The following is a 23304-nucleotide window of genomic DNA, read 5'->3' as shown; positions in this document are numbered from 1 at the left end:
ATATGGAATGACGGAAGTATACAAAATTTGATTTTTTTTCTTATGAGTCGTTTGGTTCAAAGTTTGAGAGCGGATTGGAATGAATTGTGATACCATAAGGTATGGACTTAGATAGAACCTCATACTTGCTCACACGTGTTTGGTTTGATATCTGGTTCAATATCGGGTCAAGTAATGGAAAGGTACTGGATGGAGTCTATGAGGGCCCGGTAGTCAGAATGGCTAGCAATGGTAGGACCGGTCGATTTGGTGAGGGGAGGGTAAAGGATGAGAGGAGTATGAGTAGGTTTGCAATCAAGAGAATGTGACAGGTACGGAGCTCCGTGATGTATTTAGTTTGGGTAAGAAGTAGGTCATGGGTGGTAAGAGTGACCTCAATACCTACCTGATAAGTATGATGGAAGACCAATATTATATTCCAACGAGAAACGATTAATTATGCTTTGAAAAAATTGATTGAGACGAGACGTAGATGAGCCTGTGACGATAATTAAATCAACGTAGACTAATAGATATAGAGACTAAGGGGGGGGGGGGTGTAAGGAAGAAGATAAACAACTCAGGGATGATGTTACTGAACCTGGATGCTAGAAGGAAAGTACGAAGTTCATTAAACCAAGCTTAAAGGAACTTGTGTAAGACTGTAAGGGGGTGTTTAGTTGGGAGGTTTGGAATGAAATGAAATGGATTCTACTCATACCAGTGTTTGGTTGGGGCATTTTGGAATGGAGTTAGAATCCTGATGAATTCTAATTCCACCCCAACCCTTTGGAATCCCATACCCACCTCATTCCCATGGATTATAACTCCATTCCTTTGTATTTATTTTTCTAATGAACCAAACATGATTTGTAAGGTATGGAATTAGAACCACATACTACTATGGTTTCTCATTCCAATCCATTCCTAAGTAGTGAACCAAACGACCCCTAAATTATAGTATAAGAGAAGGAGATGAATTAGAAAGCTTAATTATATTGACAATAGTTACAGCCTATTTTATAATACAAGCAATCTAGGTTATAAAAACTACTAGATACAAAAGATATGAAAACTAATTACAAGATAAAAATAAATAACAAAAAAATATACAAAGATATATAGAATAAAATTACAAACTTGAAAGCTAAGTAATACAATTATTATTTTCCTTAATAACACCGACTAATAGCTCGCTCAAAACGTCGGGAATTGAACTTCTAACAAGACTAAACAAGTTCTATGGTATTTTTAGGGGAAAATGTTTTGAAGTAAGTAATGATCATTTCTAAATAGCGGGAAAATAATGTGTCAAACGTATTGTGATTATTCTTCTTCAACTTCCTTTTCAGCGTCTGTAGCTTCGGGTACTGTTTCACCACCATCTTCTTCAACATGAGATGGACAATTCTTTTTAGCAGCGTTGAGGACATGGTTGTAGTTTCCTTTCTCCAAAAAAAGTTGTTGAAAATGGTGCTTACAATAGAGTACTCCGTCAAGAGCGGCATATGATGAATGTGTAAGAGAACACCCTCCGCTTGCACACTTGAAGCATGTTTTGTGGTATGATTCCCCTTCCATTGTTATCTATAGACACAGAACATTAATATCCAATGTATATTTTGAACACAAGCAACGAGTTGCATGGTGGGGCCAAAAAATATCACCACTTTAAGCATATTTGACCCGTCTTTCACTTTAGACGGATATATCCGTTTATAGTGAGACTAATTGTATTTTGAATTTCATTTGTTTGGTTTACCAAATTAACCACGCAAAGTCACTTGACGTTATTCTCGATATAGTTTTTGTTATTAAGTCATTAACAGGTAGCACACTTAGAGCATCTCCAATGGACAGCTACAACACGTTGTAGCTTGATTTGCCAATACGGTTTTTTAAGCTATTTTGCTCTTCGACTACATACCGCTCCAATGGTTGGCTACAACACTTTCTAGCTTTATGGGTCCTACAATAGAATTTTCCTCCAATTATAAATTTCACTTTTTATTTTTTTAAAATCAAGCTACATGCTTGGTAGAGCTACAATGCTCATAAGAGCATCTCCAATGGTTGGGAAAAATGACTTGCTTGCAATTTTTAGAAATTGTAAGCTAGTAGCTTAACCATTGGAGTTGTACATATAGATTAGCTTTGCTCAAATAATTTCAAGCTAGTAGCTCTATGAAGCTACTTGCTTAAATGGACCCACAAGAAAATATAACCAATAGAAAAATAGTTGTCTCATTTATTTTTTATTTAGTAATTAAGAATTAAATAAATTAATAGAAAAGTGTGTTAGTTAGGTCTTATCAAGCTAATACTAAATTGGTTTCACCATTGGAGTAACTTTAGCTTGAAATTGTTGTTGCTCAAAAAAATGATGTGGCAAAGGTAAGCTAGTACCAACTAGCTTACCATTGTGGATGCTCTAAGAGCATCTCCAATGGTTAAGCAAAAGGACTTGCTTGCAAATAAAAAAGTTTTCAAGCTACTTGCTTAACCATTGGAGCACTTTACATGTACTAGCTTAAATTGAGCTAGTAGCTCCATGGAGCTAGTAGCTCAAATGGGCCTACAAGAAAAAATCTACCAATTAAAACAACACCAAATATTTTTAATTTTTATTTTCTAGGTAAAATAAGTAAATGTATTAATTAAAAGAGTGTTGTGGAAGGTAGTTGACATATGGTGCATTTAAGCCACAACACTAAGCTAGTAGCTTACCATTGTAGTAGTTTGTAGCTTAGAAATATTCTAGCTTGAAAATCTTATGTGGCAAAGGTAAGCTAGTAGCAACTAGCTTACCATTGTGGATGCTCTAAGCTACATCAATCTTTCCTCACTCCAATGGTAAGCTACTTGCTTGCTATTTTATAAAAATTGCAAGCAAGTCCTAGAGCAAACCATTGAAGATGCTCTTATTGAGATTTTCCTGGCCTTATAATTTTTCATCACCCAATTTATACTTCTGGTAAATGCCCAACTGCTATGGTTGGGTAGACATATCAACATATATATTCGTATCACACCAGAGATTGAAGACTTATCTATACTATAGATGATCGTAGCAATACTTCAATGTATTTGATGTGTACCTTTTTATACTTATGCTAAAATAGTGAATAAAATATAAATGTACCAACCTTTTCTAATGGATACACCGTCTTGTGGCAAGCCGGACACTTGTCTTGGGTTCCACAAAACAAGGATGAGTGTTTATTTGGCGTCTTATTCTGCTCATAGGATTCATATGTGAACAAAATGTATGTCACATAAAACAATTTAAAATGGATTTATAAACCAACATTCACATAGTGTAAAATTTAGAGAACACAATATATATGTATGCTTACATAATCAACTTGTTTGTCAGTCTTTGTTCCTACCAAGTAAAAGAAACAAAAATTGTAAACATTGAATAAAATTTATACTCAAAATATTATCACAAATTCTTGTTTACGATAAGATAAATATTATATCAATTACCTGACTGAAAATTCTTGGTAAAATCTCCAGACTCTTTAAAGAGTTGCTCGAAATGAGTCTTGCAATAAAGTACCCCGTCCATTGAGGAGTAGTTACTCATCTATTATATGATCAACATGTAAAATTAGCAAAATAAATAGCCCATTTACAGAACATAACATGTTAACATATTGTTATTTTTAGGGCATGATGCGTCTACAAAATGACAATTTTTTGAGGCGTCGTCACATGTATAAATATAATTATGCAAATCTTGAAACCCACATGTCTGCAATGACAAGGAAGGGTCCGCGATAACATAATCACATTAATAAATTGCAATTAAATAATGAAATATTGGTTAGAAATAACATAATCAGCAATATACCACTAGAGTTCCTTTACAATGGCTGCATTTGAAACACGACTTATGATAAGTCACCCCGTCAGCTGTAAGCAAATCAACAAAATAAACAGTTTTGTCACAAGCCTTGCATTTATCAAGAGTTCCGGTAAAGGACATGTTTATAACTTTGATTTGGTTAAATACTTCAAACCTAGGTAAATCAATAATTTGATATAAAAAAAAGGTATATGTGTCTTAAAATTCTATGCTGCTACTTTAGATTGGACGTTTGATCACTTTGAACAAAGTCTTTGTTTTATTGAAACGAAAACTAATCTAAATAAAAATTTGCAACATTACAATATCTCATATAATTTGGTGAAGCGTTAGCCATCCAAAGATTTTGAGGTGAGAATTAAAGGCAATGTTCTAAATGTGGAACACAAGCAAAGAAGAGGTAGCTTGACATTTTCTAAATAATATTAAACCAAATTAAATCCATATATTTTAAAGCAAAAAATATTTTATTAAACGTATTTTTTTAATACTATTTAACCAAATTTAGTATGTGACATAGATAACCTTTATATATTAATTGTAAACAAGGAGAAACTAAATTTATCATGAACTAGGACATAACTTTTTAAGGGTATTGCTTTTTCACATACGGACTTTACTCTTTCACATACATTTTAAATGCTATATTCCATTTGTCGCCAAAACAATCATATTATTCATTGAAAATTGTGAAAAGATACGGAGCATATAGTCTTGATTAGGGATGACAATGGGTAGGGTTTGGGTAGGGTCCGCCTCGACCCGGACCCGGACCCGAGATTTTCTCTTTGGACTCGTACCCGACCCAGACCCGCAAGGGTCTAAAATTTGAGGATCCATACCCGGACCCTATGGGTAAGGGTAGGGTCTAGGTCTTTCCGCGGGTCCGAGTTTCAACAACTTTAGTAAGAGCATCCACATCCAAGAGGATGATTTTCTCCTCTTATTTTTTCTCTTTCCTTTTCTAATTTGTACACCTCACTTTCACCTATATTCCACTATCTTCTTCCTCTCATTTTTTCTCTTCTTAAAAAAATTGCACATCAAAGAGGATCCTTTTATCATCCTCTTCTATGTGTTTTGTTACCAAAAAATAAAAAATAAATATACTATATGCCACATGGTAGATGATGGATGAGTTGTGTGCACAAGGGCCAATGTTACATATCCTCTAAAAATAGAGGAAGTATTCCTCTTCCTCCTTCTAAGAGGACATGTAACATTAGTTCCACATTGAAGAGGACATCCTCTTAGATGAGAGAGAGTCCTAAGAGGATGGTCCATCCTCTTCAATGTGGATGCTCTAACAAGATTAACAGCTATGGGGTCTATAATATTAAAAAAAAATTCATACTACTTTAACATTATGAGTTTATTAATCTCTATTGTACACTACCAAATCCAGTATTCATACCAAAGAGATTAAGAAAGACAAAGAATACCTAAATTAAGTTTACATCCAAATACATGTGAAAGAATCAAACTCGGAACCCAAAAATCAATATCGTACTTGATAGCCGTCTCCATCTGACCGTCGCTGACTGCCGTTAATGGTGGTTGTCGGTCACCGCCTATTAGAGAGGTGGTTTCCAGTCGCGTATCAGTGCTGTGGTGGTGGTTTTCTTGTGTCAGTGGTGGAATGGAGTGGTGGTATTGTCAGAAGAGTTTGGTTGTGTTTTATCACTTTATGGGATGAGGGAAGAGAAAAAAACTTTTAGTTGGGTTTCTACGGTATGCCAGTATGCATTTAGAAAAGTTGTGATTTTGATTTTTTTTTTAATAAAGGGTCTAAGGGTCGGGTATGGGTCTCATAACATAGACCCGGACCCGAAATATTTTCTTAAGACCCATACCCGACTCATAACCATCGGGTCTGAAAAAATGAGACCCATACCCGACCCATTAGGGTCCGACCCTAAGGGCCTGGGTCGGGTCCCCGACCCACTGCCATCCCTAGTCTTGATGAGTTCCAATATCATCTTATTCAAATAAAATATAATATCGACAAAATACGATATCCATATATAGTAAATTTTTATAATATTCATTTTGTAAAATAATGACACTAATATTACGCAATGCGCAATGTAACCCCATTTCCTTAGTTTCAATATTAAGAGTTTTCTCAACACAAAAAAGATTAACTCAACTATTCATAAAGATTATCATTATTTTTTTATGATGTACCCTGTATTTTTTTGGGATTTTATGATATACCCTTTATTTTCAAAATCACAAAAATACCCCTAAACTCAATAAATTGTTTTAAAAATAACTTATATGCTAAAAAAATTACTGTTTTAAATATTGTATTTAGACGATTTAAGTTGATTAATCATCCAAAATACGTAGAACCATCAATATAATTCTTATCTACTCATCAATGCAAGATATTTTGTGACAATATATAACCATTAAAAAACTCAATTTGGATATCTGGGGTATTTTAGTTATTAATATGGGAGTTTAGGGGCATATCAGGTGTTTCTTAACAATCGAGGGTATGTGTTAGAATTAAGGAAAATACATGAGTACACCGTATAAAATTCCAATATAAGCATAACTACTCTCTATAAGTTAAATAAATAAGTACTGCGGAATAGAGTAGAAATTTGCTTCTAAATTTTATTGGACGCAATATATATGCTCGAATAATAATAGCCGAAATTTCCTCTATCTAATCACAAAAATCCTTGTCTGAGAGACTGAGACGGGTGTATCTCTATTGGGTCATGTTGTTTTGAACTTAATTTCAGCTTAATTCAGTTTATTTTAACTTTATTCAGTTCAATTCATTGCTATATCCATTTTAATATCTACTGTGTAAAACCGTCTTCCAGCAAAAACAATCTCCCTACTACTAAGAGAATAAAAGTTCTCTAAATTTTTCCCGCTCAACTGAAATGCTCTATGATTTGTCATCAGTCCTCACCTATATCATAATTATATCATATTAATTATATACCATAAATAGAAGATACTACTACTAATTTTTAATTTGTAAACACACATTAATGGGATATTTTGTTTTTCTTATACATGTTTCATTGCATTAATAATACGTATGAGACAAAATATGCTGCACAATTTTATTTTATAATTAAGTCACTACTTAAAGTTATTCTTTTGGTAAATGTAATCGTATAATAATATACTTCCTAATGTATAAAATTAGGTTCATTTAAAACAACAATCTTATTTGGTGTGAAAATTATCAAATATTCTCTCTTATTATACCGCTTAAGCATGTTACCTAAGTAATATTTAACGTCTTTCTACATTAGTATCTAAAAAGCCGCGCATTTACGCGGGATCTACACTAGTTAACCATTAACAACATGAAATTAGGTAGATAACCAAAGTTGAAAACATACAAGCACATAATTTCAAGCACGGTCTAAAACTGTAATACATCCCTCCATTGGCGCGCCATAGAGAGAAGAAAGCAACAACAATGGTGGCTCAATCATCATCAGTAGTAGCAGTTCATCCACTTTCAAGTTACAGTTTTGGTACAAAAGAACCTAAACTTGAGAAAGACACTTCTGTTGCTGATCGTCTTGCTCGTATGAGAGTCAAGTATACATCTCTTCCTTTAATTCAATCACCCATTTTATTGAATTTTATTTATTCATCTTGATTCTATCTTTTTGTTTGATTTAATTAGTTCATTTAATTTGATTTGTATAGTGTAATTTTGGGTTATGTTCTGATTTTAGTCACCTTCAATTTGTTTTGATTTTTGTTAATTATGCATGTAATTTGACATTTTTGATTGATTTATTGTGTTTTTAGTGATTTTTATGTGATTATAATGAAGACCCATGTCTAAAGTTTTGATCTTTCGTGGGAAACTTGTCAATTTGATAGTTTATTGGGGTGATTGATTTGAATGGGCCTTGTTCTAGGGTTTCAATCAGTCTTTATTCTATTGAGGGGTCTATTTTAGCGGAGTAATAGAGCTCAAATGAACTAGAAAATGGAGCCGAGTAGTGGTTGGGGAACGTTGAAATGCGGTAAATAAGCTAATCCTTACCTCTTCATGGGTGGGGTGGGAATAATTACCTACCTCCTCTTTTTCCTTCAACTACTACCACTCCCATCCCAAGCGAACCCTGAATGTTATTTATTCTGTTAAAAACTGAATTATTTTGAGTTGAGGTTTGATTAGGGAAGTGTTACTAACACTTGTATTTCAGTCGTGTTGAATTGGATTTTTATTGTTCGATAGTTGTTATTTGATACTGTAATGGGTATATGCTTTGTTTGGTTGTTGGGACTTGCTACCGTGTTTTATTTATGGTAGATTGGAGCTTGTCATTTGCTTCAGTATGCTCATTAGTTTTTACGAGGTGTTCAAAGGTATTTAGGATGATATGAAGAACCATGGAAATGTCATCGGTTTCTTTGTTTGTTGTGTTGACATGGGAATTCCTAGACAGTTTCTAGGTCGAGATTCGAGAGGCAAACCATGGGACATTGTCTTTCTTTGGTGTGTTGCTTTTTTGGGTTTTATGTTCCTTTGAAAGTTGAACTTCAAGGAAGTGAGTTTAGGCGAAAGCATGACAATTATGGATTAATATTTGGTGTGTTTGAATGGAGATAGGCAAGTGCACCAGCGTAAGAATTGGAGTTTGTCTTGAAGAACTAGGGTTTGAGTTTTGTAGAAAGTAGTTGTTCATGACTATTGACAGACTCTTGCCTCAAAATTTCAGAAATATATCACTGTATGAACTAGACGAAATCCGTAAAATAATTCTAGAAGTGTCCTCAAAAATTGTTTTTGCTTTTTAAAAATTGCTTCTTATATATTTTACTTGGTTTACTTTTATGGTATTCTGGATCCTTAAATTCTACTTCGGTTTTCAAAATCGTTTTAATCTTTATTCTCGATTTAAATTTTAAGTTTTTATAAAAGAAATCCGGACTTCGATTGTAAAACCTATAAGTTTACCTTGACTTTGTATTATGTTTCACTACCCCTTTTGTTTTTCATTTTTCCCTTTTCTATTTTTTTCGCTTTTGGAGGTGTGCGTTCCACCCATACACGGTTCTAAAGGATCATGTCAGCCGACCTCAAATCATTTTGGGATTACAGCAAGGTAGAGGGACATATATTTTTATTTGAACATTTGAGACTCTTGGAGTAGTTTCGTTTACTCTCATTCATCGTCTTCAAAATGGTTATAAGACTTCCATCTCTTATAAATGATACATACTTGAAAGCTGATTTCATGGGGGGTTGTTGACAGGATTGTTCGAATTAGTATCAAATGGTTGTGTAGACTATTGAAGCTCGTATTTCCTTTATGCCTTTCTAGTGTCAATTTAACTAATTCCTTTGCTAGCTTTGGAGAAAAGAATGAGAACAAAGTGTAGAAGTACTTAAGTACTCTGTATAATTTAAGTTCCTCATTTATTCATTCTGCCTCTTTCTTCATTGTTTTCTCCTTCTATTTACGAGTGAGAACAAAGTTCGTGTATCCCAAATTCCCAATTTAACTAAAAGAATTGCAATCATGTACACTTGATGTGAAGCTAATTTTAGTTTTCTTGTATAACGGGTTATATGGGGATTTCTCCTTTTTTGCCAATGGCAGTTCATTGGCAGTGACACAATGTATAGAATGACTTATTGTTTTCTGCTGTTGGTAAGGGTACTAAATGTGAGATTACATGTCTTGTTTCGCGCTTGGACTTTTATTCTTCTTTTGTTGCAGAATACTACTGTTCTGTGAGATAAGATTTTAGTTTTAACTTTCGATTATATAGTCTGATAATGAACCATTTTCTTACTGTTGTACTCCTTAATTGCAGTTACATGAAAGAAGGCATGAGGACTAGTGTAGAAGGAATTTTACTGGTGAGTTTTAACTGGGAATTGTTACTTAGCTCTATGGCATTTAAGAACTGGGCAAACACACTTTCATGTGGAATTAATGTATCTAGGAGTGGTTTCTTTGCATTCTAATTTAATTGCCATATGAGATGTGTGTCAGTATCAAACTTATATGCTCCGTATGTATTTTTGTGTGTGTTACAAATGGATAATTGTGTTAAATTATGACTTTCTATTCTTTCTCCCTTTCTTGTACCTATTATGCTGTCAATGCTTGTGGTTCTGTGTGATTTTTATTCAATATTTATAGATTTCTGGAGGCACAGTATATTTGTTTCACGTCTGTCAGAAGTCTGTTAGCTTTGTAGAAAGTCATGGCGTTGTTTTGCTTCTAATCCATTTAATCACCTGATTCTCATTTATTTTCATATAAAACACTTTTTACAACTTAAGGATGATCACTTGATGTGGGCTGTTGTCCAGTGACATACTACGTTTCATAGTATTAAATGTAGGCTTGATACTAATATTGGAATTGAGCCCTTCAGCTTAATCTCGGCCGTTTCTCTACATATGAGGCTAATATCGGCGTAATATGCGACCACAGTAAACTTCGAAATTTTGATAACCCTGTCACATTTCAGTGTGTCAGCTGATATCTAAACCCTATGTATATCTTAAAGGAAGGATAGCCATGGTGGTAGAATGCTTGTCCTTAGACATGTAGACTCTTCCAATATGGCAGGTAGATGAGCTAATAGTGACTTCGAAAAGCCTTCTACATTCAGATATATTTACTGGCCCTCGTTTTCCCCATGTAGCTCATCATCGAGCGTTTATATCTCATACTAGCGTTTTAAGCAGTGTACGAGCTCAATGTTAATAACAAAGTTATACTTCTTTAATTTTTGGCATTTGCCATGATTTGACAGGTCCAAGAGCATAATCATCCGCACATTCTTCTTCTACAAATTGGGAACACATTCTGCAAACTTCCCGGTGGTCGTTTAAAACCCGGTGAAAATGGTACGTTACTGCTGCCTTTCAATTATCGCTTTCCTTTACCCTTTAACTTCACGCTATTTATCACTCTTTTTGGGATTAAGGCTCTGATGTTGTTGTTGTTGTTGATAATGAACAGAAATTGACGGGCTGAAGAGGAAACTTTCTAGCAAACTTGGTGCTAACTCCTCTATTCAGCCTAATTGGCAGGTCTGCGTCAAGACGCTGTCATATTTTTGTTTTAAATCGAATTCTTTATTCTCTGTCTTGATGCTTAAGATCATAACATGGAGTGTTTATTTTGCTGCAGATTGGGGAGTGTGTTGCTACTTGGTGGAGACCAAACTTTGAAACAGTCATGTACCCCTACTGCCCTCCTCACATAACAAAACCGAAGGTAAATAATTTCTTTGAAGATGATTGTTTTCTCTGATTGATTTTGTTTTTATCTGTAAACTATATTGACCCCGACCATATTTTTGGCAGGAGTGTAAAAAGCTTTACATGGTTCACTTGCCCGAGAGAGAATACTTCGCTGTACCAAAGAATCTAAAGTTATTGGCTGTGCCCCTGTTTGAACTTTATGATAATATCCAGGTATGTGCAAATCTCCATGGATGAAATTCCTACAGAAACCACAAATTTGGCTTTACTGCATACATCATCTCAATTTGTGTCTTGAGTCATTTTGTCTATGCTTCATTCGAGTTCGGGAGGGTCTGTCTGGCTAACTTTGGATTCAACTTTCAAGTATGTTTTGGGTATTTTACTGTAGGTTCATTTCTTTGCACGGTTCAGTTCAACTTGGGTTAGGTCATGTCAATTTGTGCGTGGGTCGTATTTGGGTTATTTTGTTCGGGTATTGTTAGGAGTTTGGGAGGTTTTGCCAGGTCTACTTACGCTCAGTGTTGTATTTCGAGTTGGTTTTCCTTATTACCCTTTTGCTCAGTTTCTTTCTTCGAGTAAAACAAATTGTTCGGTTTTTCAGAGATACGGGCCCGTGATCTCTACAATCCCTCAGCAGCTTTCAAGATTCCAATTCAACATGATTTCTCAGTGAGGCCTCACCAGTTGATTTCTTGGCGTGGCCGGAATCACATATTTGTTGCCGGGCTAGCTGATAAGGTTGCCTAAGGATTTCACAATTGTGAAAACCAAAAACCCAGCGATGGGTTTTCTGGTTCGCGTCCGCTCTTTCTCGTGGTTCCTATATGTCTTATTTACTTTGATTATGTTACATTTACTCCCCTTACCTTTGATTTGCTGAACTCCTGAGATTTTCATCCTTATTTAAGAGTAACAAAATGTGATGGTACTTTTTTTTTTATCTTCTGTTTGTTCTTCGGTTGATTTTAGAAATTAGCTTATTCGGTTACCTTTGCTACATCACATTTACGCTAATTTTTCTGTCAAAATGAGTTGTAAGGGTACTGTTGCAGACGAGTCACAAACGAAGACTTATGTAAACTACAATTGAACTGTATCTAGGTTAACTCTGCCATCTACGTCAGAGGGCGACTGTAAGTATTACCGCGATGGAAATGTATCGAAACAAACTTTTTCCATAGTTCATAATTATCTTAATTAAAGCATATTTTACATTTAGACGTTTCAAAATGAGCCGCCGATTAAGATGGAACATCAAAGTTGGAGAATTTGCGTTATGTATATTCAATGCATGATGGTTAAAGGAAACTCTGGTCCACGAGAATCTTGTCCAAAATGGTACACGTACACGTATGTTTCTATAGCTACACATAACCAAACATGACAAATAAACATACAAGAGACGTAGAGTAGACTCATAGAGAGAGTTTGCAGTGGAGAGAAATGCAATGCCAATCACCTTATTTACAAAGGGTGGGTATAACTGTATAAGTGAGAATCGCACCGCATTTGTCTCCGGTGGAGGCTCGGAGTTTATATGATAGAGCGTTTGGACTAGTAGTAGAGTCGGGATAGGTATGAGGTGGAGTGAAAATGGATTTTGCATTTTACTCGTCAAGATTTATCATTTGGATTTATCTTTTAAATAAGAACATTTTGTAATGTTTATTATAATAAATTTATAGTGTGAAAAACTAGTAGAATTGTAGAGGTCATGAAATGGATGACACTATAATTTCACCTACCAAGGAGGGCACGATTTTAAGGATTTATGTAACCATGAGCACAACTGTACCGTGTACATGTATGGAAGAAAATAACGAGATATTCTACTTAATTAGTACAATATCAAACATCTATTCACATATTTCTCTCTTAAAATTATTATACCATATTTTCCAAGATTTATCATCTGATTTATCTTTTAGTTCACTCGTAACGTGATCAAATTCTTGTATTTTATAGGTAAATAACACAAAATTCATAAAATATCTAATGTAAAACGGTTCTAAGGTAATTGTGAAATAATCTATTACGACAATTATTAAGAAGTTATTAACATGACATTATTAGGATAATATTAATGATTGAAATTTTTTCCGTAAAATCGACTTACACAAAACTAGAGTAATTGATCGAGCCATAAAGGGTAAAGATGCGATTACTCCTCCTCGTGCATTTCAAAAGCCAAATCATAAACTTACACGAAATAAAAACGCCAAGATAACAAAATCAGACGTCACAGATATTTTTTTTGGTCTTAATTCTCTCATTTTAGTCATAAAATATTTCCCTTTTTTTCGAAAAAAAAAATGAATTCCGCCATTGAAGCTCATTTCTTCAAGCTCGTAAGCTCCATTCACTGACTCACACCTGATCACTGTTCATGTTGATTAATACTAGGTTCGTTTATCTTCTTCGTCTTCTCCAACTTTTCTCGCATTATCTCTTATACTTGTTTAATTTTCGTAGTTTCATGCTTCGTTAATCGTTTCTTTATGCTTCGTAATTTCGCGATTACGTTAATTATTCGATGAAGTTATGAATAATCTGTGTGTTGAATTGAAAAAATTGATATTAGGAATTTTAATTTGTTGTTTAAGTAGGTGAATTTTGATTTAGTCAACTGTAAGTATCAGTAGCTTCGCGTTCTCTGATTTTTCTCGCATTATCTCTTACTTCTCTAATTCTCCTATGTTTCGTTTTTGCGATTATGTTAATTTCTGATGAAATTATGCATAATTTGTGTGTTGCGTTGAAGAAATTGATATTAGGAAGTTTAATTTGTTGTTTAAGCAGGTGAATTTTGATTTGGTCAACTGTCAGTATCAGTAGCTTCGCGTTCTCTAAATTCTCTCGTATTATCTCTTACTTCTCTAGTTTTTGTTGCTTTATGCTTCGTTAATTGTGTTTCTATGTTTCATTTTCGCGATTATGTTAATTTTTCGTTAATATTTTTGATAATTTATGAGTTGCCTTTGAGGAAATTGCGCTTAAGAAGTTAGATATCAAGTTTCGGATATTCTGCGGCCGAAATTTCGCTAGGATTAGTGTGTTTGGTTGTGAAAAATGAGGCAATGTACGGCCTGTGAGAATGTATATTTCGAGAAATATGAGAAGTAGTGGTGTTTAGTTCATGCTTTGTTGATCGTTTATTTATGCTTCATTTTCGCGATTATGTTGATCTGTTCGATGAAATTATGAATAATATGCGTGTTGTGTTGAACAAATTGATATTGTGAAGTTTAATTTGTTGTTTAAGCTTGTGAATTTAGATTTGGTCAACTGTAGGTATCACCATATCAGTAACTTGGTTGATTGGTGGTGTTGTTCAATAGCTTTATGATATAGTGGATTTAGGTGTTAGTTTTAAATAAAATTTGATTCATGTTGTTGAATGTGAAAGATATTGAGCTTTAGATTTTCTACGGTCGAAATTGAGGTCTAGGATTAGTGTGTTTGGTTGTGAAAAACGAGGTAATGTACGGCTTGTTGTGAGAAAAATATTGAGTTTTGGATTTTCTAGGGCCGAAATTTAGGTTTAGGACTCTAGGAGTACTGTGTTTGCTTGTGAAAAACGAGGTTATGTGCGGCTTGTTGTGAGAATGTATATTTCCAGAAATGTGAGGAGAATTAGCTGTGTTAATTCATGCTTTTTAAATCGTTTATTTATGCTTCATTTCACGATTATGTTGATTTTTCGATGATATTACGTATAATTTGTGTTGCATTGAAGAAATTGCTCTTAGGAAGTTTACTTTATTGTTTCAGCAGGTGAGTTTTGATTTGGCCAACTATAGGCGTCAATAGGTTGGTAGCTTGGTGGTGTTGTGCACTAGTTTTATGATATAATGGACCTAGGTGTTAGTTTTAAGCAGTCGAATTTGATTCATGGCGTTGAATGCAAAAGATATCGAGCTTCAGATTTTCTGCGGCCGAAGTTTGGGTCTAGGATTAGTGTGTTTGGATGTGAAAAACGAGGTAATGTACAGCCTGTTGCAATAATGTATATTTCGAGAAATGTGAGGAGAAATGGTGGTGTTAGTCGGTGTACTATGTCTAGTGTGCCCTGTATTCGGAGTTCACTGATGATAAAGCCTATGGTATGTGGAAGTGAATTAGGGAGGTCGAGTCTGAAATGGACAGTTCGGTGTCAGGGTAGTGATTCGGTAGCTTACATTGATGGAGATGGTCCTAGTGTAGAAGTAGGAAAAGAATTAGAGGATGGTCTTGCTGTGGAATCGAAGATAGTTGAAGGAGAGAAGAGTGATAAAGAAGGCGAAGAGAGAGTGAGTGTGGAGGAGTTGAAAGAAATGCTGCAGAAGGCATCTAGGGAATTGGAGGTTGCGCGACTGAATAGTATTATGTACGAGAAGAAGGCTCAAAACTTTTCAGAAGCTTCAATTGCATTGAAGGATCAAGCAGAAAACGCTAGGGACGCTGTGGAGAGTGCATTTAAAATGGTTGAAGAGGTTGTAACCCAGGAATTAGGTGCTAAAGAAGCTGTTCAGAAAGCAACAATGGCCCTTTCGTTAGCGGAGGCAAGGCTTCAAGTAGCTCTTGAATCTGTAGAGGCTGCCAGGAGAAAGAGTGTCAATGGAGAAGCTTCCCTTGAGAATAAATCAGAAAATGATACCCAGGAGGAAGTTGCCGATCTACTAAGAGATGAGGAAGAAGGCCTTCAATTTGCTCAAGCAGAGATCGTGGAATGCAAGTTGAACTTGGAGAATTGTGAAGCAGAGTTAACACGATTGCAACGTAAGAAAGAGGAGCTTCAGATAGAGGTGGATAGATTGAATGAGTTTGCTGAGCTGGCACAAGCAAATGCACTGAAAGCAGAGGAGGATGTCACTAGTATAATGCATTTAGCGGAGCAGGCTGTTGCTTTTGAGATTGAGGCTGCACAACGTGTCGATGATGCTGAAACTGCATTACAGCGAGCTAAAAAGCTTCTTTCTCTTTCGGAAGCTAATGTCACTGAAAGTGCTTCTTTGACTGAAGATGTAGATGATCAGGAGGAGGTTCCTGTTGAAGGACCTTTTTGTTACCTGGATCGTAAAATGGATTATGTCACTGAAAGTGCTTCTTTGGCAAGCAAGTCGGATACCTCGTCAGACAAAATTAACCAGGGTGAAGATGTCTCTGCCGTCTCTGATGATTCGAGTGATAAGGAAAATGGCAAACTGGGTGTGGAGGCCACCAAAGATGCTGAAATTGAAGTAGAAAAAGGGAAGAGCAGTGTGCAAAGCAAGAAGGCAGATGCACAAAAAGATGGGTCCCGTGATAGTTCTCCATCTAGTACACCAAAGTCATCGGTGAAGAAATCATCACGTTTCTTTTCCGCATCATTCTTTTCATTTGCAGCCGATGGTGAAGAGTTCACACCTGCCTCAGTTTTTCATGACGCCATTCACTCTGCAAAGAAACAGCTGCCAAAACTGATTGTTGGGCTATTACTTCTTGGAGCCGGGTACGTTGAAAATTGTATAATGAATGATGGCATGACCATTTCATGTTACCTGCTGTAAACTTTTAATTAGGTAAATGATGATTACAGGGTCACTTATTATTCAAACCGAGGAGAGAAAGCTGGTTTGCTTCTTCAGCAGCCAGATGCGATAACTACCAGTGTTGAAGAAATTCAATCAAATGCAAAACCTCTGATTCGTCAAATTCGGAAACTTCCTAAGACATTGAAGATGCTAATTGAAAAGATTCCTCATCAAGAGGCATGTGGTCACTTTATTACTGTTCTGGTTTTGTTCATTTAAAAGTTGGTTAATAGCTTACCTGCTTTTTGTCCAATGTTTGTTCCCTCCACAGATTAATGAAGAGGAAGCATCATTGCTCGATGTCGTGTGGTTGTTGTTGGCAAGTGTGATATTTGTACCTATCTTCCAAAAACTTCCTGGAGGTAACAGCAATATTCTTCTATAACTTCTAATTTCAAAAGCATGAGTATGGCCATATGTTTTCTTAATCGTCTTTTTCTTGCTGCTCTTATCTTCAGGAAGTCCTGTACTTGGTTACTTGGCTGCCGGTATCTTGATTGGTCCATATGGCTTTTCTATCATTCGTTATGTTCATGGCACCAAGGCAATCGCTGAATTTGGTGTTGTATTCTTGCTATTTAATATTGGCCTCGAGGTATAGACAAATCTTGAACACAGTGAAAGTAGTTCTATTTTTTTTTATTCTGGATGGTACGTACACAAAGACAACTATTCAACATCTTGTTCTTTTTGGTAGCTCTCTGTTGAAAGACTAAGCTCCATGAAGAAGTATGTTTTTGGATTAGGCTCTGCTCAGGTAACCAGCATCGCCTTTTTTCCCCTCTGTAAATTTGCTCAGTTTGCAGCTGCTAGGCAAAACTATGTAACATTTTGCTGATTCAGTATTTTGGCGCAGGTCTTGTCAACAGCTGCAGCTATCGGCTTTATTGTCCATTTCATTGCAAGGCAGGCAGGTCCTGCAGCAATAGTAATTGGAAATGGCTTGGCATTGTCTTCAACAGCTGTAGTTCTGCAGGTAGCATCAGAAATAGGTCTTTGTTGTTATTACTGCTGTTATACTGCATCTTTTTTATATGGTCCATTCTGACTTTGATGGACTATGGTGCCAGTTTTTCTGGATGGCGGATTGACCATATGGATATGTTGTATCGTTGTTAGTGTTGACTGTAGACACTCGGGAGTTTATTTATTCTAAAGTGGCATGCATCATTCAATTTTAAGGTTCTGTAGTTGAAGCTTAACGAAAGCAAGAGGGCATCAAGTTTTAAATCCCACCATTAACAGATCTGTATAGAGAGCCTCCCAGTCCTAGAATCTTTAAGAGGGGAAGGAAGTGCTCCGGATAAGAACGATCTTTTTTTGTTGTTCTTCTATTCCATTGTATAATTCTTCTTTTGCCCAACAGACCTGCTTTTGGTTAACAGACACTTTTTAATTTCTGTAACAGGTCTTGCAGGAGCGTGGCGAGAGCACTTCCCGGCATGGGCGTGCTGCATTTTCAGTCTTGCTGTTTCAGGTAAATTCTTCAGTATCTTGTAGGAGTTGTAAATTGGTAACTAACTTTTTCATGCATTCCTTTTCATTCACCAGGATTTGGCTGTGGTGGTTTTGTTGATACTCATACCTCTTATATCTCCAAATTCGTCAAAAGGCGGGGTATTACTCTTCTGTAAATGGTCTTCAAAGTTGTTCTGCTCTAAATTAGATATATCGTATATATACATATGTATTTTAAAATGAAGTAGCCAAAAACCATCCAGAGGCCGCAGTTATGCTGCTTATAGATTCAGGTTAATGTTTGCTACTTTTTCAGGTTGGGTTTCAAGCTATTGCTGAAGCTTTAGGATTGGCTGCTGTCAAGGCAATTGTCGCCATTACTGCCATTATTGCTGGTGGACGCCTGGTAAGTGGTTGGACTATTGACGTAAACTATTCTTAATATGTGATTTAGTTATTAGTTATTCCCCGTCTGAGGTTTATCTGCTCTAAAGACTGTAGGTCCTCTTAGCTGTTTAGCTGCCTCCTGAATCTTGATTCTATTAATGATTTTTTTTCTTTTCAAGTTCAAAAGAAAAAAACATACTCACTGTGTTCTGTACATTCCACTGCACAATGTTCAATTTGTTTGGACTATTTACATTTTCGTTAATAATGTGTTTATTATGCAGCTGCTTCGACCAATTTACAAGCAAATAGCAGAAAATCAGAATGCAGAGATATTTTCTGCCAACACACTTCTTGTTATCCTCGGCACTAGTCTACTTACAGCTAGAGTGAGTGTTCATATCTTTGTTAGCTACTCGTATAATATTATGTTCGTAAAGGGCAAAAAGATGGGGGAATTTTTTTTGGGACATCTCGAAGTCCAGTAATGCATTTCAGTGTTTGTACAACCTTACCTCTTTTGCTTTGAAAGTACCTGCCTATGGCAGGGTAAGGAGGGTCGGATGTACGTATCTCTGTGTTCTCAGAGGCTGTTTTAGGTTAAAAGTTGCTCGAGAATCATGAAACAACCCCAATCTTACTATATAAAAAACACAAACATTTTAGTTAGTGATTTTGTTTTATTCCACCATATTTGAATACCAAAAATTACGAGGCATTGAGAATTTGGAAAATGGTGTAAATAGATTTGTCGTGGTTCCTGCAGGCTGGTTTATCCATGGCACTAGGAGCATTCTTGGCTGGTTTGCTTCTTGCAGAAACTGAGTTTTCGCTGCAGGTTGAATCTGATATTGCACCGTATCGTGGGCTTCTGTTGGGACTCTTTTTCATGACGGTAGGTATTGTAATACCTGTCTAGTTAGTATGGATCTGGTTCATTGTATGTGCTGTTTAGATTGTGATTTAGACATCAAGGTAATCTCAATGTGTACTTGCAGGTAGGCATGTCTATTGATCCAAAACTGTTCATTTCAAACTTCCCAACGGTCATGGGGACACTAGGTCTTCTAATTGTGGGCAAGACTGCATTGGTCACATTAGTTGGAAGATTTTTTGGCGTGTCAACTATATCTGCTGTCAGAACCGGGCTTCTTCTTGCCCCTGGTGGGGAGTTTGCATTTGTCGCATTTGGTGAAGCTGTGAATCAGGTACAAGTTTCTTAAATTGCAGTCATGTGGAATTGTGGATCTGTCATATATTAATTCAGTTTTAGTCTTGTTTTAACATTTGTCATCTGTTAGAAATTTAGAATGTCCAGTTAGTCTGTTTACCTGTATTCGATTTTATCTGCAGGGAATCATGTCTTCTCAACTCTCATCTTTACTTTTCCTGGTGGTGGGACTTTCTATGGCCTTAACTCCATGGCTAGCGGCTGGAGGCCAAGTGCTAGCTTCTCGATTTGAGCAACATGATGTGAGAAGTTTACTACCTGTAGAAAGTGAGGTAATTCAAAGTCAAAATCTTGTTTGTGCTATTTAGAAGTGCCTATGACAGTTTATTCTTGTTAATCTCTTGCTCGTGGTGCTGTTTCCAGACTGATGATTTGCAAGATCATATTATCATCTGCGGCTTTGGACGTGTTGGCCAGGTATGATAGCACAAATTCTTTTTTTGCCTTTCTGAGTGCCTGCCTCAGTGCCTGTAACTTATCCGTCTTGTTGCAGATCATAGCCCAACTTCTTTCTGAGCGGTTAATACCATTTGTAGCTCTTGATGTGAGAAGGTTAGCTTTTACTTGCACAAAAACGATTTTGGCATGTTTTCATTCGAGCATTCCTTTTATACGTATGTCCTTAATAAATATTTACCTTCTGAAATAGTCTAATGCCAAATCATTCAAGATTCATCTCCCCAACCTGATTCTTTTGCCATCTATGAATTCAGTGATCGGGTTGCTGTTGGTCGTGCACTAGACCTTCCTGTATATTTTGGAGATGCTGGAAGTCGTGAGGTAAACCAGATTGTTAAGTTCCTGCCTGTTACAAGTGATCCCCATCTCATATGGTTTTCTATTCTCATTTAGGTCCTTCATAAAGTTGGAGCTCATAGAGCTTGTGCAGCAGCGGTAACCTTGGACACTCCTGGTGCAAATTATAGAACTGTTTGGGCTTTGAGCAAACATTTTCCCAATATAAAAACTTTCGTTCGTGCTCATGATGTCGATCATGGTCTTAATTTGGAGAAGGCTGGTGCGACTGCGGTATGATTATCATTCCTTGTTCCATTTCTCTTTTAGCTCACTCTGTTCTGCTACCAAGTATAGCTTAGTAAACATTTTTTTTTTTTGATGACGAGGGGGTTGAATCCCCCGGCCCATGCATTCCCGCACCACCACATGGACCATGTAAGACACCCCTTCGGGGGCTGCAGTGGCCAAGTGATCATCGCCCCAGCTGGTAGTCGAACCCGACACCTCTCAACTCCTGCATTTCTGCAAGTTTCAAGGTTTAACCCGGCTACCACTGGACTAACACCACTGATTTTAGGCAAAAGTGACTGGAACTGATAGTGGCAAACTCGCAGTATATCTGTCCAAATAAGCTTTCAGATAGTGGCAAACTCGCAATATCCCTCACGTCAACTAGCTTTTCATCAACAACTTATTATTGTCCTTAATTTTTGTGCGAAACAAACGATGAAAATGCATAAGAAACATGGCTCACATTTCATGAATATCTAGGTTGTCCCTGAAACTTTGGAACCAAGTCTACAGTTGGCGGCTGCTGTTCTTGCACAGGTACGTCTTACTTTGATTTTGTTCTAAACGCGGTGCTACATTTCATTAGACAGACTAACATCCACTTCTTTTAGGCAAAACTGCCAACAGCAGAGATAGCAGCTACAATCAACGAGTTCAGATCTCGTCATTTATCTGAATTGACTGAGGTGAGCTCAAAATTATTCATTTGTTTACGAGTTCATTTCTTTATTTATCTACGTACTATGCTTTTATAGTCAGTGTCAGACCTTAATGAGCGGCGACTCCTATATGGATTGCAGCTATGTGAAGCTAGCGGAAGTTCTCTAGGTTATGGATTTTCTCGAGTCATGAGCAAACCAAAGTCTCAACCATCTGAATCTTTGGACGATAACCAAATCGGGGAAGGAACACTGGCAATATGATCATGCTACCCTCATTGATTTAGTGTATAGAAACCGAAAATAATTCCATTTTTGCTTATTTCATTGATCATGTTTTATTTCCGATCAATGATGGCTCGTCTTCTATGCTCCTTTTTCGTAAAGGGATCTGAAATTTTGGTCGATCAGCTCTGTAATCTCCGCAAATTATGTGTAGCCTTTAGAAGTTTATCCAATCATAATTTGAAGATGAGCTTATGTTACATTTTTTTATTTTTAATCTTAGAATGACCAGTTAATCTGTCCATGCGACTATGCGTCCATGCTCGGGTTTATTCTTTGTAAGGGTATTTTAATTTAAATTAAACAAATACTCCCTCCATTTTTTTGTTTTCTTCCCATTTCTCCAATATATGTGAGGAGTATTTTAATGAAATGGAAAAAAAAACCGAAAAATGGCAAGGGTAGTTAAAATGAAGAGAACAACTATATTTACCTTAGACTCGCTTCACACTTTTTTCGAAGTTACTTCGTTTAGTTTTAAGACTTAGGGTTGTATAAGTTTATGGAAAGTTTTTTAGACACAAGTTTATGGAAAATTTTTTAAGGCATAAGTTTATGGAAAGTTTCCTTAAAATTGCATGCTAATCTCCTTATGTTGTCGGTTAATAATTATTAACCTCCTCAATCTTTTCCTCTATAAATATCAAATCATTACCTCCAACAATTTCACAACTTCATACATTCAAACACAAATACACGCAACAAAAAAAAAATCCTACAAAATTTGATAAGAATGGAGCACCAAAATACTACAAAGTATGTAACACTTAAGATGAAGGAAACACCATTGTCCTACAAAATAGCGTCTCCTCCTAACGCTGCAGTACGCTTCAATTTCAACCATTACCGCGAAATCCACCACTTTGATGAAGACGATGTATCTCCTTTCGAGCTTGATGAGGAGGAGTCTTTCGAAGCTGTGCTCATCTTTCCACTTGAACCCGAGACAGTCCAGTGTTACATTGTATATGCTGAGATGGGTGAGGACGATTGGCCTGATTTTGTGTGTCCTCAAGTATGGAAGGTTGTTAAGGAGAAGGTGTCGGAATATGTGTTAAGGCATGCTGATTTTGATGGCAAGTTAGGGTTTGAGATGGTTGCTGATGTTAATTTTTCTACCCTTGACAATTGACATTCCTTGTTGCTGATCTGATCATCACCTTGAAGAAGACGTACTCAAGATTATCAAATCTTCGCGGTATTTCGATTGCTACCTACTTACTGTAGATGGGTGAAAACGCTTTAGATTATTATCGGAACTTATTCTTTATTTTTTTAGTATATGTTTCTATTCAGTTAATGTAATTGATTCTTTTAAGATGCCTATAGTATTATGAATGAAGTTGTAATAAAGATTTGTTGCTAGCAAGATAATCCCAAGACACATATGAGGCTCATATTTTTCATTGTTAGTTTCTTTGATGCATCTATCTTTACTTGCGTGCATGTTATATATATATATTGTTATGGAGTAACAATAGTTTACATTTGCGAATAGCAAGTACTCTAGAGAAAATCAAAGTTGTTCAATTGTGACAAGAATGAAACTCATGAGTCATGATTACCATACTCAGAGAATTAATGTTGCAAATCCTTTTTTTAATTTATATCTTAACATGAAATAA

The 23304-nt window shown here is 36.1% G+C and overlaps 3 protein-coding genes across 5 annotated transcripts; 2 read left to right on the top strand and 1 right to left on the bottom strand.

The window, feature by feature from the left end:
* Positions 1 to 955: 955 nt before the first annotated feature.
* Positions 956 to 4135, bottom strand: LOC141586075 (LIM domain-containing protein PLIM2c-like). Of its 2 annotated transcripts, XM_074407197.1 has the most exons (6): positions 3836 to 4135; positions 3469 to 3568; positions 3336 to 3364; positions 3126 to 3215; positions 1461 to 1566; positions 956 to 1367 (listed from the first exon to the last, which is right to left on the bottom strand). In XM_074407197.1, coding segments are annotated over exons 1-6 (462 nt in total). In that variant the 5' UTR covers positions 3971 to 4135; the 3' UTR covers positions 956 to 1365. The 2 variants fall into 2 exon arrangements, with proteins under 2 accessions (XP_074263298.1, XP_074263297.1); XM_074407196.1 differs by having other exon boundaries at positions 956 to 1566.
* A 3068-nt stretch (positions 4136 to 7203) lies between these two features.
* Positions 7204 to 12018, top strand: LOC141586074 (pre-mRNA cleavage factor Im 25 kDa subunit 2). Its single transcript, XM_074407195.1, has 7 exons — positions 7204 to 7429; positions 9668 to 9713; positions 10622 to 10715; positions 10831 to 10901; positions 11002 to 11088; positions 11178 to 11288; positions 11680 to 12018. The coding sequence occupies exons 1-7, from the start codon at positions 7305 to 7307 to the stop codon at positions 11749 to 11751; spliced, it is 606 nt and encodes a 201-aa protein (XP_074263296.1). The 5' UTR covers positions 7204 to 7304; the 3' UTR covers positions 11752 to 12018.
* A 1211-nt stretch (positions 12019 to 13229) lies between these two features.
* LOC141586073 (K(+) efflux antiporter 2, chloroplastic-like) lies at positions 13230 to 21866 on the top strand. Of its 2 annotated transcripts, none has more exons than XM_074407193.1 (21): positions 13230 to 13481; positions 14850 to 16548; positions 16636 to 16807; positions 16902 to 16992; positions 17089 to 17225; positions 17328 to 17387; positions 17487 to 17606; positions 18039 to 18107; positions 18182 to 18247; positions 18405 to 18494; positions 18760 to 18864; positions 19242 to 19374; positions 19478 to 19683; positions 19829 to 19978; positions 20070 to 20123; positions 20200 to 20258; positions 20420 to 20486; positions 20559 to 20735; positions 21216 to 21272; positions 21347 to 21421; positions 21536 to 21866. In XM_074407193.1, exons 2-21 carry the CDS (start codon positions 14930 to 14932, stop codon positions 21656 to 21658), a joined length of 3630 nt encoding a protein of 1209 aa, XP_074263294.1. In that variant the 5' UTR covers positions 13230 to 13481; positions 14850 to 14929; the 3' UTR covers positions 21659 to 21866. The 2 variants fall into 2 exon arrangements, with proteins under 2 accessions (XP_074263294.1, XP_074263295.1); XM_074407194.1 differs by having other exon boundaries at positions 13246 to 13481; positions 14853 to 16548.
* The last annotated feature ends 1438 nt before the right edge of the window (positions 21867 to 23304 follow it).

Source organism: Silene latifolia, chromosome 6 (assembly GCF_048544455.1).
Source record: "Silene latifolia isolate original U9 population chromosome 6, ASM4854445v1, whole genome shotgun sequence".
Classification (NCBI taxonomy): domain Eukaryota; kingdom Viridiplantae; phylum Streptophyta; class Magnoliopsida; order Caryophyllales; family Caryophyllaceae; genus Silene; species Silene latifolia.
The sequence above is the reverse complement of the archived record's forward strand: the minus strand, read 5'-3'. Positions and strand labels throughout refer to the sequence as shown.